This window comes from Coregonus lavaretus, assembly GCF_964263955.1.
Source record: "Coregonus lavaretus genome assembly, chromosome: 27".
In the NCBI taxonomy this organism is placed as follows: Eukaryota; Metazoa; Chordata; class Actinopteri; order Salmoniformes; family Salmonidae; genus Coregonus; species Coregonus lavaretus.
The window spans coordinates 40537146-40549720 of NC_140014.1; the positions used below are offsets into that span (position 1 = coordinate 40537146).

General features: G+C 42.9%; 1 protein-coding gene across 1 annotated transcript in view; it reads right to left on the reverse strand.

The window, feature by feature from the left end:
- The window catches only part of LOC311103014 (gamma-2-syntrophin-like), a gene marked incomplete at both ends in the record, with an annotated part of 54595 nt that overhangs the window by 22745 nt on the left and 19275 nt on the right, over positions 1–12575 (reverse strand). The window contains 3 exons of the mRNA XM_084144508.1: positions 5327–5454; positions 9305–9396; positions 11848–11935. Coding sequence (XP_084000634.1) covers positions 5327–5454; positions 9305–9396; positions 11848–11935 — 308 coding nt within the window. The remainder of the gene's footprint in view (positions 1–5326; positions 5455–9304; positions 9397–11847; positions 11936–12575) is intronic.

The window sequence follows — 12575 nt, forward strand, 5'->3', positions numbered from 1 at the left end:
AGGGACCAGGACGACTGATCCGTGTAAAGGAAAGAATGAATGGGGCCATGTATCGTGAGATTTTGAGTGAAAACCTCCTTACATCAGCAAGGGCATTGAAGATGAAACGTGGCTGGGTCTTTCAGCATGACAATGATCCCAAACACACCGCCCGGGCAACGAAGGAGTGGCTTCGTAAGAAGCATTTCAAGGTCCTGGAGTGGCCTAGCCAGTCTCCAGATCTCAACCCCATAGAAAATCTTTGAGGGAGTTGAAAGTCCGTGTTGCCCAGCGACAGCCCCAAAACATCACTGCTCTAGAGGAGATCTGCATGGAGGAATGGGCCAAAATAGTGTGTGAAAACCTTGTGAAGACTTACAGAAAACGTTTGACCTGTGCCATTGCCAACAAAGGGTTTATAACAAAGTATTGAGAAACTTTTGTTATTGACCAAATACTTATTTTCCACCATAATTTGCAAATAAATTCATTAAAAATCCTACAATGTGATTTTCTGTATTTTTTTTTCTCATTTTGTCTGCCATAGTTGATGTGTACCTATGATGAAAATTACAGGCTTCTCTCATCTTTTTAAGTGGGAGAACTTGCACAATTGGTGGCTGACTAAATACTTGTTTTCCCCACTGTATACAAAAGTATGTGGACACCCCTTCAAATTAGTGGATTCGGCTATTTCAGCCACACCCCATTGCTGACAGGTGTATACAATTGAGCACACAGCCACGCAATCTCCATTGACAAACATTGGCAGTAGAATCGTCTTACTGAAGAGCTCAGTGATTTTCAACGTGGCACCGTCATAGGATGCCACCTTTCCAACAAGTCAGTCCATTTTAGAATAAGTCTGTAACGTAACAAAATGTGGAAAAAGTCACAGGGTCTGAATACTTTCCCGAATGCACTGCATATACAAAAGGGTACATACCAAAAGGGTTCTACCTGGAACCAAAAATAGTTATTCAAAGGGTGCTCCTATGGGGACAGCCGAAGAACCCTTCCAAATAGCACCTTTTTTTCTAAGAGTGTATGTCCAGGAACAGCTGAATGTGCCTTATCTGCTTACTAGTCAGGGGGAGCACATGGAGAAAGAGCAGAAATAGAACCACGCCGTTAGGCTCTCATCTTCAGCATCATTAAAGTGAGAGATCTGTACTCAACTTCGGCATCATTAATGTGAGAGATCTGTACTCAACTTCAGCATTATCAATGTGAGAGATCTGTACTCAACGTCAGCATTATCAATGTGAGAGATCTGTACTCAACTTCAGCATCATTCGTGTGAGAGATCTGTACTCAACTTCAGCGTCATTAATTTCAGAGCTCTGTACTCACTTTAAATTCCAGTAAATAGGCTAAACTCATTCAACAAATAAATAAAATAATAATATTAATCACAACTTTAATAAGAGCAATAGAAACAGGGAGCTGGTGTGGATAATGATGTAGATGGTGGGGATAATGATGTAGATGGTGGGGATAATGATGTGGATGGTGTGAATAATGATGTAGATGTGTGGATAATGATGTGGATGGTGGGGATAATGATGTGGATGGTGTGGATAATGATGTAGATGGTGTGGATAATGATGTGGATGGTGTGGATAATGATGTAGATGGTGTGGATAATGATGTAGATGGTGTGGATAATGATGTAGATGGTGTGGATAATGATGTAGATGGTGTAGATGGTGTAGATGATGTAGATGGTGTGGATAATGAAGTAGATGGTGTGGATAATGATGTAGATGGTGTGGATAATGATGTAGATGGTGTGGATAATGATGTAGATGGTGTGGATAATGAAGTAGATTGTGTAGATAATGATGTAGCTGGTGTGGATACTGATGTAGGTAATGATGTAGCTGGTGTGGATAATGATGTAGCTGGTGTGGATAATGATGTAGCTGGTGTGGATAATGATGTAGCTGGTGTGGATAATGATGTAGCTGGTGTGGATAATGATGTAGCTGGTGTGGATAATGATGTAGCTGGTGTGGATAATGATGTAGCTGGTGTTGATAATGATGTAGCTGGTGTGGATAATGATGTAGCTGGTGTGGATAATGATGTAGCTGGTGTGGATAATGATGAAGATGGTGTGGATAATGATGTAGATAATGATGTAGATGGTGGGGATAATGATGTAGATGGTGGGGATAATGATGTAGATGGTGGGGATAATGATGTAGATGGTGGGGATAATGATGTAGCTGGTGTGGATAATGATGTGGATGGTGTGGATAATGATGAAGATGGTGTGGATAATGATGTAGATGGGGTGGATAATGATGAAGATGGTGTGGATAATGGTGTAGATGGTGTGGATAATGATGTGGATGGTGTGGATAATGAAGTAGATGGTGTGGATAATGAAGTAGATGGTGTGGATAATGATGTGGATGGTGTGGATAATTATGTAGATGGTGTGGATAATTATGTAGATGGGGTGGATAATGATGTAGATAATGATGTAGACGGTGTGGATAATGATGTAGATGGGGTGGATAATGATGTAGATGGTGTGGATAATGAAGTAGATGGTGTGGATAATGATTATTATTATTATGATTATTATTTAGATGGTGGGGATACTGATGTAGATGGTGGGGATAAGTGATGACGAGAGAGAAAGATCTTGTTCACAGGTGACTCATGCCTCATGTTTACATACACATTCTGGTGAAAAGTTCAACATAACCAATCAGTTATTCAAAATAAGTTTCGCCATGTTGTTAACTCCAATAACAGTAATAAGGTCTCATCCTTAATTAGATTCAAACTCATAAAATGGAATATCTGCAATCAAGAAGTTGTGTGCATCAAGCCTGACTTGTGTTTATTTGAAGGATCTTTAATCTTCCCATTAATATGCTGAAGCAGTGCTTTCATAGATTATTTTTGAGTGCCAGATAATTACTTCACATAAAATATGTCCACTCAATCTCATCTTCATTAATAAAGCGTGAAAAGTGTGATTTGGGGTATCAATAAAAATTTGAAAAAAATAATACTTTCACTGGAATTCACAGAAACGAGCACCATAACGCATCATTTGGTATCAGGTTGTTACTAACAGCGATACGTTATATGAGTTCTAAGTAAGAAAGATTACCCACTTTATTTATTTCTAAGTAACAGCTCCTATGTGAGAATGCTTTTCATTGACTACAGCTCAGCGTTCAACACCATAGTGCCCAAAAAGCTCATCACTAAGCTAAGGATCCTGGGACTAAACACCTCCCTCTGCAACTGGATCCTGGACTTCCTGACGGGCCGCCCCCAGGAGGTAAGGGTAGGTAACAACACATCTGCCACGCTGATCCTCAACACGGGGGCCCCTCAGGGGTGCATGCTCAGTCCCCTCCTGTACTCCCTGTTCACCCATGACTGCATGGCCAGGCACGACACCATCATTAAGTTTGCTGACGACACAACAGTTGTAGGCCTGATTACAGACAACGATGAGACACCCTATAGGGAGGAGATCAGAGACCTGGCCATGTGGTGCCAGGATAACAACCTCTCCCTCAACGTGATCAAGACAAAGGAGATGATTGTGGACTACAGGAAAAAGAGGACCAAGCACGCCCCCATTCTCATCGACGGGGCTGTATTGGAGCAGGTTGACAGCGTCAAGTTCCTTGGTGTCCACATCACCAACAAACTATCATGGTCCAAACACACCAAGGCAGTCGTGAAGAGGGCACGACAAAGCCTATTCCACCTCAGGAGACTGAAAAGATTTGGCATGGGTCCTCAGATGCTCAAAAAGTTGTACAGCTGCACCATCGAGAGCATCCTGACTGGTTGCATCACTGCCTGGTATGGCAACTGCTCGGCCTCCGACCGCAAGGCACTACAGAGGGTAGTGTGTACGGCCCAGTACATCACTGGGGCCAAGCTTCCTGCCATCCAGGACCTCTATACCAGGCGGTGTCAGAGGAAGGCCCTAATAATTGTCAAAGACTCCAGCCACCCTAGTCATAGACTGTTCTCTCTGCTACCGCACGGCAAGCGGTACCGGAGCACCAAGTCTAGGTCCAAAAGGCTTCTTAACAGCTTCTACCCCCAAGCCATAAGACTCCTGAACAGGTAATTAAATGGCTACCCGGACTATTTGCATTGTGTCCTCCACCGTGCCTTTAAACAGCTTGGAAAATGTCAGCTATATGTAATGTCTTTAGAAGCTTCTGATAGGCTAATTGACATAATTTTAGTCAATTGGATGTGTACATGTGGATGTATTTCAAGGCCTACGTTCAAACTCAGTGCCTCTTTGCTTGACATCATGGGAAAATCAAAAGAAATCAGCCAAGACCTCAGAAAAGAAATTGTAAACCTCCACAAGTCTGGTTCATCCTTGGGAGCAATTTCCATACGCCTGAAGGTACCACATTCATCTGTACAAACAATAGTACGCAAGTATAAACACCATGGGACCACGCAGCCGTCATACCGCTCAGGAAGGAGACGCATTCTGTCTCCTAGAGATGAACGTACTTTGGTGCGAAAAGTGCAAATCAATCCCAGAACAACTGCAAAGGACATTGTGAAGATGCTGGAGGAAACAGGTACAAAAGTATCTATATCCACAGTAAAATGAGTCCTATATTGACATAACCCTAACCCTAACCTGAAAGGCCGCTCAGCAAGGAAGATTCTGACCCACTGGAATTGTGATACAGTGAATTATAAGTGAAATAATCTGTTTGTAAACAATTGTTGGAAAAATTTATTATTTATTTGTTATTTTTACTGTTATTTTACTGCTTTTATTTTTTTACTTATTTATTGTTTACTTAAGACATATTTCTCTTAAAACTGAATTGTTGGTTTGGTCTTGTAAGTAAGCATTTCACTGTAAGGTCAACACCTGTTGTATTCGGAGCATGTGACAAATAACATTTGATTTGATTTACATACACCCAATTTGTAAGTCGCTCTGGATAAGAGTGTCTGCTAAATGACATAAATCTAAATGTACATGTAATTTGATTTGATTTGATTAGGGATCTAGAGGATTGCCATGTTATCTAGCAGAGGAAGGAATTAAAATAACATTTCCTGTTTTTCCTGTGTTCATTTGATATTGTTTATATCTCTAAAAGAACCAATTCAGTGTGTTAAAGTTAAACCTTCCCATCCTATCCAGGCTTCACCGTCTGGGACCTGCAGCAGTGCTGACCTTTTAACACACTGCATGCCTGTGCATAGATATTGGAGTTAACAACCTTTCACCTAAATGAAATGTGCTAGCAAAACCAACAGCAGCGCTTGGTGAACTGTGCGCCTCAGAGGTGAATTTCATCACACAGGATTACCTTACCTTAATTTATCCGTTCCGGCTTTGTATCTGGAGACTCGGGCCATCAACAAGGGTAGGGACACTGCATCCAGCCAGCGCTTCTCATACTTTGGTTCATTAGCCGAGGGTGAGGAGGGCGAGGATGGAGCCTACATGGTACAAGTCAAGAAGGCAGTGAGGGTCTCCTCTCATTCACTGGCTAGGTCACTATGATCATTGTGCATTGGAAAACAACAACGTCCTACTTTCAGTCCTTTTGCACTTGAAAGGATGATATCCTTGTTGCTTCCTAGATACCGTACGCTATTCATTATTAGAGATCATTATGGTTACCTAGCGAGCACACCTTTTACTTACTGTGTCCTGGGATTTCACAATGGCATTTCTCTACAAGTCAATCGCAGCACCTGGCACATATTCTTGCACAAATAATTTGCTTTGCCTCCCCTCTGAGCAAATCAAAGGCTATAACCAATTATGGCTACTTTTAAGAGCAAACGATTCTCCCTTTGTCAGTTTATGTAGAGACCAATGCTCAATAATTACACTTGACTTTCAAGTTGTGCTGCGCAACGGAGTGGTAAAGACGACAAGAAATTGAATCCTATCTGCACGTCAACACGGATTAGAGTGACGAGGTATCAGTTTTCACCAAGGACCTGGGAAACAAGAGCTAAACTGCCACTCTTGTCCTTCATATCATTCACTCTTCCATAGCTCGTGATATTTCTGAGACGACAAAAGACCAAAGCGCAATTATTTGGAGCATGTAAATGAATCAATAGGAAGCTGTCCTGGGGACAATGAAAGGAAAACACTGTCAATCATTTCAATGGCAACGCCACCTACAGGAGATGACAAGCTTAGAGAATTATAATCACCTGCAGGCAAGCAAACAAGAATGCTAAAGGAGGGGAAAATAGGGGGAAATATTGTCTGGGTTAAGCATTTTGTGTTAACTATGTAATTATGGAGCACTATGTTTTCCCACCAGCAGTGTCATCTACTCACTTAGAAAAAAAGGGTTCCAAAAGGGTTCTTTGGCTGTCCCCATAGGAGAACCCTTTTTCGTTCCAGGTAGAATAATTTTTGGTTCCAGATAGAACCCTTTTGGTTCCAGGTAGAACCCTTTTGGGTTCCAGGTAGAACCCTCTGTGGAAAGGGTTCTACATGGAACCCAAATGAGTCCTACCTGGAACCAAAAAGGGATCTTCAAAGGGTTCTCTTATGGGGACATGAATCCTTTTTTGTACCTGCTTTAGTTGCAGAGAGAATCAGATCAATAAAGGCCACTTCACCGTGGGTTTCAGTTTCTAGTCTACATGGTGCAACGCTGTTCACTGCTATATTATGTCATTCTGTAGAAGAAACCAAACAAACTAAAACATGACTGTCATTTCAGTCCTACTTTCTCACTATGAAAAACACTAGGATGCATAATCGATACTGCGTGGAAAAATACCACGAATAAAAACAAACGCTTTGAGAAAAATGAAACAAAATACACTGGTGTTAGCCTACTACTCTCCTGATAATGTATCATCTAATTTGACTGGATCAGTTTGTTGTAGCTTGAAGCTTTTGCTATTGTATGTTTTTGACCTCATGAGGGTATTTTTTTTGGTGAGGAAATTGGCCAGCTAATTGTGTTTGTCAGCCACCTGCCCTCTCAGCCTCAGAATTTACTGTAGAGAACCCAGCCATCTGATCCATTATGAGAACCCAGCCAGCTGATCCATTATGAGAACCCAACCAGCTGATCCATTATGAGAACCCAGCCAGCTGATCCATTATGAGAACCCAACCAGCTGATCCATTATGAGAACCCAACCAGCTGATCCATTATGAGAACCCAGCCAGCTGATCCATTATGAGAACCCAACCAGCTGATCCATTATGAGAACCCAGCCAGCTGATCCATTATGAGAACCCAGCTAGCTGATCCATTATGTCACAGTAAGTCAAACCTGACTTGTTTATGCATAGGTAAGCATGTGTCAGAGTATATTCTCCCAGAGTTTAAATGAACACGTGAGTGCAGTGATAGTGCAGTGAATACAATGATAATGCAGTTAATACAGTGATACTACATTTAATACAGTGATACTGCAGTGATACTGCAGCGAATACAGTGATCACACCGATAATGCAGTTAATGCAGTGATAATGCAGTTAATGCAGTGATAATGCTGTGATACTGCAGTTAATACAATGATAATGCAGTGATACTGCAGTGAATACAGTGATAATGCAATCCACAGTGTCACGCCCTGGCTCTGGGGACACTGTTATGTTGAGCCAGGGTGTGTAGTTCTATGTTCTTTATTTCTATGTTGGCCTGAGTGACTCCCAATCAGAGGCAACGAGTGTCAGCTGTTTGCTGGTTGTCTCTGATTGGGAGCCATATTTAAACTGTCGGTTTTTCCTTTTTGTTTTGTGGGTTCTTGTTTCTAGTTGGTTGTGTTTAACCGTGTACTGTCACGTTACCGTCTTTTGTTGTTTTGATCACGTTTCGCTAATAAATGAGTATGTTTGCCTGCAACGCTGCGCCTTGGTCTACTTCTCTTCAAGACGATCGTGACACACAGAGCTCAGTGCTCCAGGGTTGACATTCTCTAGCTGTTCTGGAAGATGACAATAGACTGAATAGACACAGGGCAGATTTCCTCTAAAAAGGGGCCTTCTGACGTCCTGCCCGCTCATGCTAAATATTTCATGTTCAAAGACTATCAGGGAATTAAGTATTTTGAGAATTGAATCCGCTGCACTCATTCATAATAAAGCTTATGGTCAGTCAGGTATCCATACTGGAGATTACAATTTTGGTTTCAATCAGGTGTGAATATATAGATAGCCTTTGCAAGAAGGTCCATTTGCATGGCAGGAAATGTGCATGCTGGCAAAAGATTCTGCAGTGTTTTAGACCAGGATCATTCAAATCACTGTGAAGAATGTAGAATGGGAAACCACACACAATCTAGCTGCAAGACAAGGAACAATTGGCCAGTAAAAATGATCTGATTATGTGTTTCAGTAAACAGTGCATGTAGATTTACATTAAGATTTTTAAGCAGCTAAATATTTGTGAAGCATTTACCAACTGTCTCGGTTTCAATACTACACTCTGTTTCCCCTACGCCATTAGATCACAGATGAGATCAAGATGTTGTTCAGGGAGACAGGTCTCAGGAGAGTGATGTTACTATGAAAAGCTAAGGTAGTTGAAACTAGCTAACACCATCTGCTGCACCCACCTCACTTCAAACTCCTGCTTTTACCGTGGAAACCTCTGCAGCTGAGAAACATCATGCTGTTACCGTGGAAACCTCTGCAGCTGAGAAACATCCTGCTGTTACCGTGGAAACCCCTGCAGCTGAGAAACATCCTGCTGTTACCGTGGAAACCTCTGCAGCTGAGAAACATCCTGCTTTTACCGTGGAAACCTCTGCAGCTGAGAAACATCCTGCTTTTACCGTGGAAACCTCTGCAGCTGAGAAACATCCGCTAAATGGTGTGATTCACATGGGATCGCTGTAGCATGTAGGCTACCTATCCGCTCTGGGATTCCATACGAGGGGTCACAACAGTTTCCTGTACTCTAATGTAGTCCCTGTCATACCCACTAATACTACAGCATCTGGAGCTGTTATGAACAGGGGCGACAGTACTTCAGGGCTGAGGAAGGCAACGTCACTTTGCCATGCTAAGATCACTCTGACTAGCTGCCATCTACATCATTGGCTCACTGCCAAGTGATTATGGTTGTAGCAATGCTTTGTTTACTCCAAGCTTTATGCTTACATCTTGCTATGGGGTCACTGTAGGATTCCTTACAACTGTCAACTTCCATCCTCGTCTCCTCTCCAGACATCAAATCCTCAAACCAGGTATTGGGAGATTTCTCAAATTGTCAGTTTGTATTAGTGTCACATTAATGCATGATACTGGAATCACAAGCACATTTAATGTAAGAAAAACATTTCATAAAGGTTTACTTACTGTGTTGCTAGAATTCCCATTTAAATGTAAACCACTGTCAAATAGAGGTGAAGAGACTCTGCTACTTTGATCAGCGGGTGGTACAGGGGAGCCTGAAAACCATGAGAGCAAATGTTATATTGTTGAAACATGAAATACTTCATGCGCTCAGCCTCAGAATCAACCTCAGAATCAGTCTCAACCTCAGAATTAGTCTCAGAATCAGTCTCAGAATCATTCTCAGCCTCAGAATCATCCTCAGACTCAGAATCAGCCTCAGAATCAGGCTCAGAATCAGGCTCAGAATCAGCCTCAGAATCAGCCTTTATCTCAGAATCATTCTCAGCCTCAGAATCAGCCTTAGCCTCAGAATCAGTCTCAGCCTGAGAATCAGCTTCAGCCTCAGCCTCAGAATCACCTTCATTGGCCAGGTTCATGTACATATACTTAGACAGAACATATAGACAGAATATATAGATACATAGAATATATATAGACAGAACATATAGACAGAATATATAGATACATAGAATATATATAGACAGAACATATAGACAGAATATATAGATACATAGAATATATATAGACAGAACATATAGACAGAATATATAGATACATAGAATATATATAGACAGAACATATAGACAGAATATATAGATACATATAATATATATAGACAGAACATATAGACAGAATATATAGATACATAGAATATATATAGACAGAACATATAGACAGAATATATAGATACATAGAATATATATAGACAGAACATATAGACAGAATATATAGATATATAGAATGTATAGACGATAAACATAGTATACAGTATAGAGACAGCATTGTTGCCGCAATCCACAAGTTCACTAACAAAAACAAAAAACACATAAGCAGCAACCAAACACCACGACTGGCTCTCTGGGCACCTCAGGTATCAGAACACCACGACTGGCTCTCTGGGGACCTCAGGTATCAGAACACCACGACTGGCTCTCTGGGGACCTCAGGTATCAGAACACCACGACTGGCTCTCTGGGGACCTCAGGTATCAGAACACCACGACTGGCTCTCTGGGGACCACAGGTATCAGAACACCACGACTGGCTCTCTGGGGACCTCAGGTATCAGAACACCACGACTGGCTCTCTGGGGACCTCAGGTATCAGAACACCACGACTGGCTCTCTGGGGACCTCAGGTATCAGAACACCACGACTGGCTCTCTGGGGACCACAGGTATCAGAACACCACGACTGGCTCTCTGGGGACCTCAGGTATCAGAACACCACGACTGGCTCTCTGGGCACCTCAGGTATCAGAACACCACGACTGGCTCTCTGGGGACCTCAGGTATCAGAACACCACGACTGGCTCTCTGGGGACCTCAGGTATCAGAACACCACGACTGGCTCTCTGGGGACCTCAGGTATCAGAACACCACGACTGGCTCTCTGGGGACCTCAGGTATCAGAACACCACGACTGGCTCTCTGGGCACCTCAGGTATCAGAACACCACGACTGGCTCTCTGGGGACCTCAGGTATCAGAACACCACGACTGGCTCTCTGGGCACCACAGGTATCAGAACACCACGACTGGCTCTCTGGGCACCACAGGTATCAGAACACCACGACTGGCTCTCTGGGCACCACAGGTATCAGAACACCACGACTGGCTCTCTGGGCACCACAGGTATCAGAACACCACGACTGGCTCTCTGGGCACCACAGGTATCAGAACACCACGACTGGCTCTCTGGGGACCTCAGGTATCAGAACACCACGACTGGCTCTCTGGGGACCTCAGGTATCAGAACACCACGACTGGCTCTCTGGGCACCTCAGGTATCAGAACACCATGACTGGCTCTCTGGGGACCTCAGGTATCAGAACACCTTGGCCAGTCAGTAGAGAATCTAAAGAGGGCCTTGTGCAAGTACGTCTTGTCAAAAGCATTGGGTCCCTAGCCTGGGACCCGGACCACGTGGTGCATTAGCACAGCGAAGAATACCACTAGGTCTAATGGAGCTCTACTTCCTCTCTCTCATCCAACCAATCAGCATAAAGCTCCACCGCTTCATTGTTGACTCATCAAGCCGACAACTTCAAAGATCCATTTCCAGACTCAATAAGTCTGCTAGGATTCTGGACACAAGCTATTGGGTGCCAACCTTTTTATCAAATTGGTCAAAACAGACCAAAAACATTGAACGTAAGAGCAGATTACACCAGTCTGTTGCATGACATTCACTTCATTCTGTCTCCTGCATGCTGTAGAGGCCAGGCAGGGAGGCCAACAGAGACAAATGCAAGTCTTTGATATGATATTAGCTTGGCATTGAAGCCCTAGCCTTTTGTTTACAGCAACCCTGAGTTAGATCAGCCGCCACTGTAAGACAAAGGAAGCCTAATGAGCATGGGTTGAGTCATAAAACGACCAGATGACAGTCAAACAACTGACAGTTTCACTTGAGCTTCCCTCTCCATTTTTGAATGCATAGTTACAGTAACAGTATATGGCATGGCACATGGTAATGGTAATGCTACTTCCACTCAGAACTCTTACCCAATGGGAGCTTTAAAAAAGATGGAACTTCCCTGAGGTACCGAACAGTGATGGTGACTTCATCACCGGCATTCCGCAGGAGATGAACCTGCGGGAGGGAGGGAGGGAGGGAGAGGGAGAGAGAGAGAGAGAGAGAGAGAGGAGAGAGAGAGAGAGAAGAGAGAGAGAGAGAGAGAGAGAGAGAGAGAGAGAGAGACATGAGAGAGAGAGAGAGAGAGAGAGAGAGAGAGAGAGAGAGAGAGAGAGAGAGAGAGAGAGAGAGAGAGAGAGAGACATAGAGAGACACATAGAGAGACATAGAGAGAGAGAGAGAGAGAGAGAGAGAGAGAAGAGAGAGAGAGCTTATCATCTCAGATGAATAAAATAGCAAGCCACGAGTACATGTAGCTGTACAGCACTTAAGAAGCGACTGCAAACATGAGCAGAATACAGAATATGCAATCAGCAGTTAAGCCCTGTCTGAAGTGATGTCACTTCAGTAATCACATACAGTACTATAACTTCAAATATAGCCTTTCATTTGCTGGTGAGAAGCTAGCAAAATACAAGCCAACAATATAAAAGTAATCACCCTCTCAATGTCTGAGATCACACAAACCCATTATCGATTTATAGGGTATTTGCACTTGATGTGGCACAGACAGAGCCCAAGTCAAGAAATAAGGTATTTTTTTTTGCAGTAGGCCTACAAATATACAAATGGTCATGCTTATTTTCATGATTTGTAT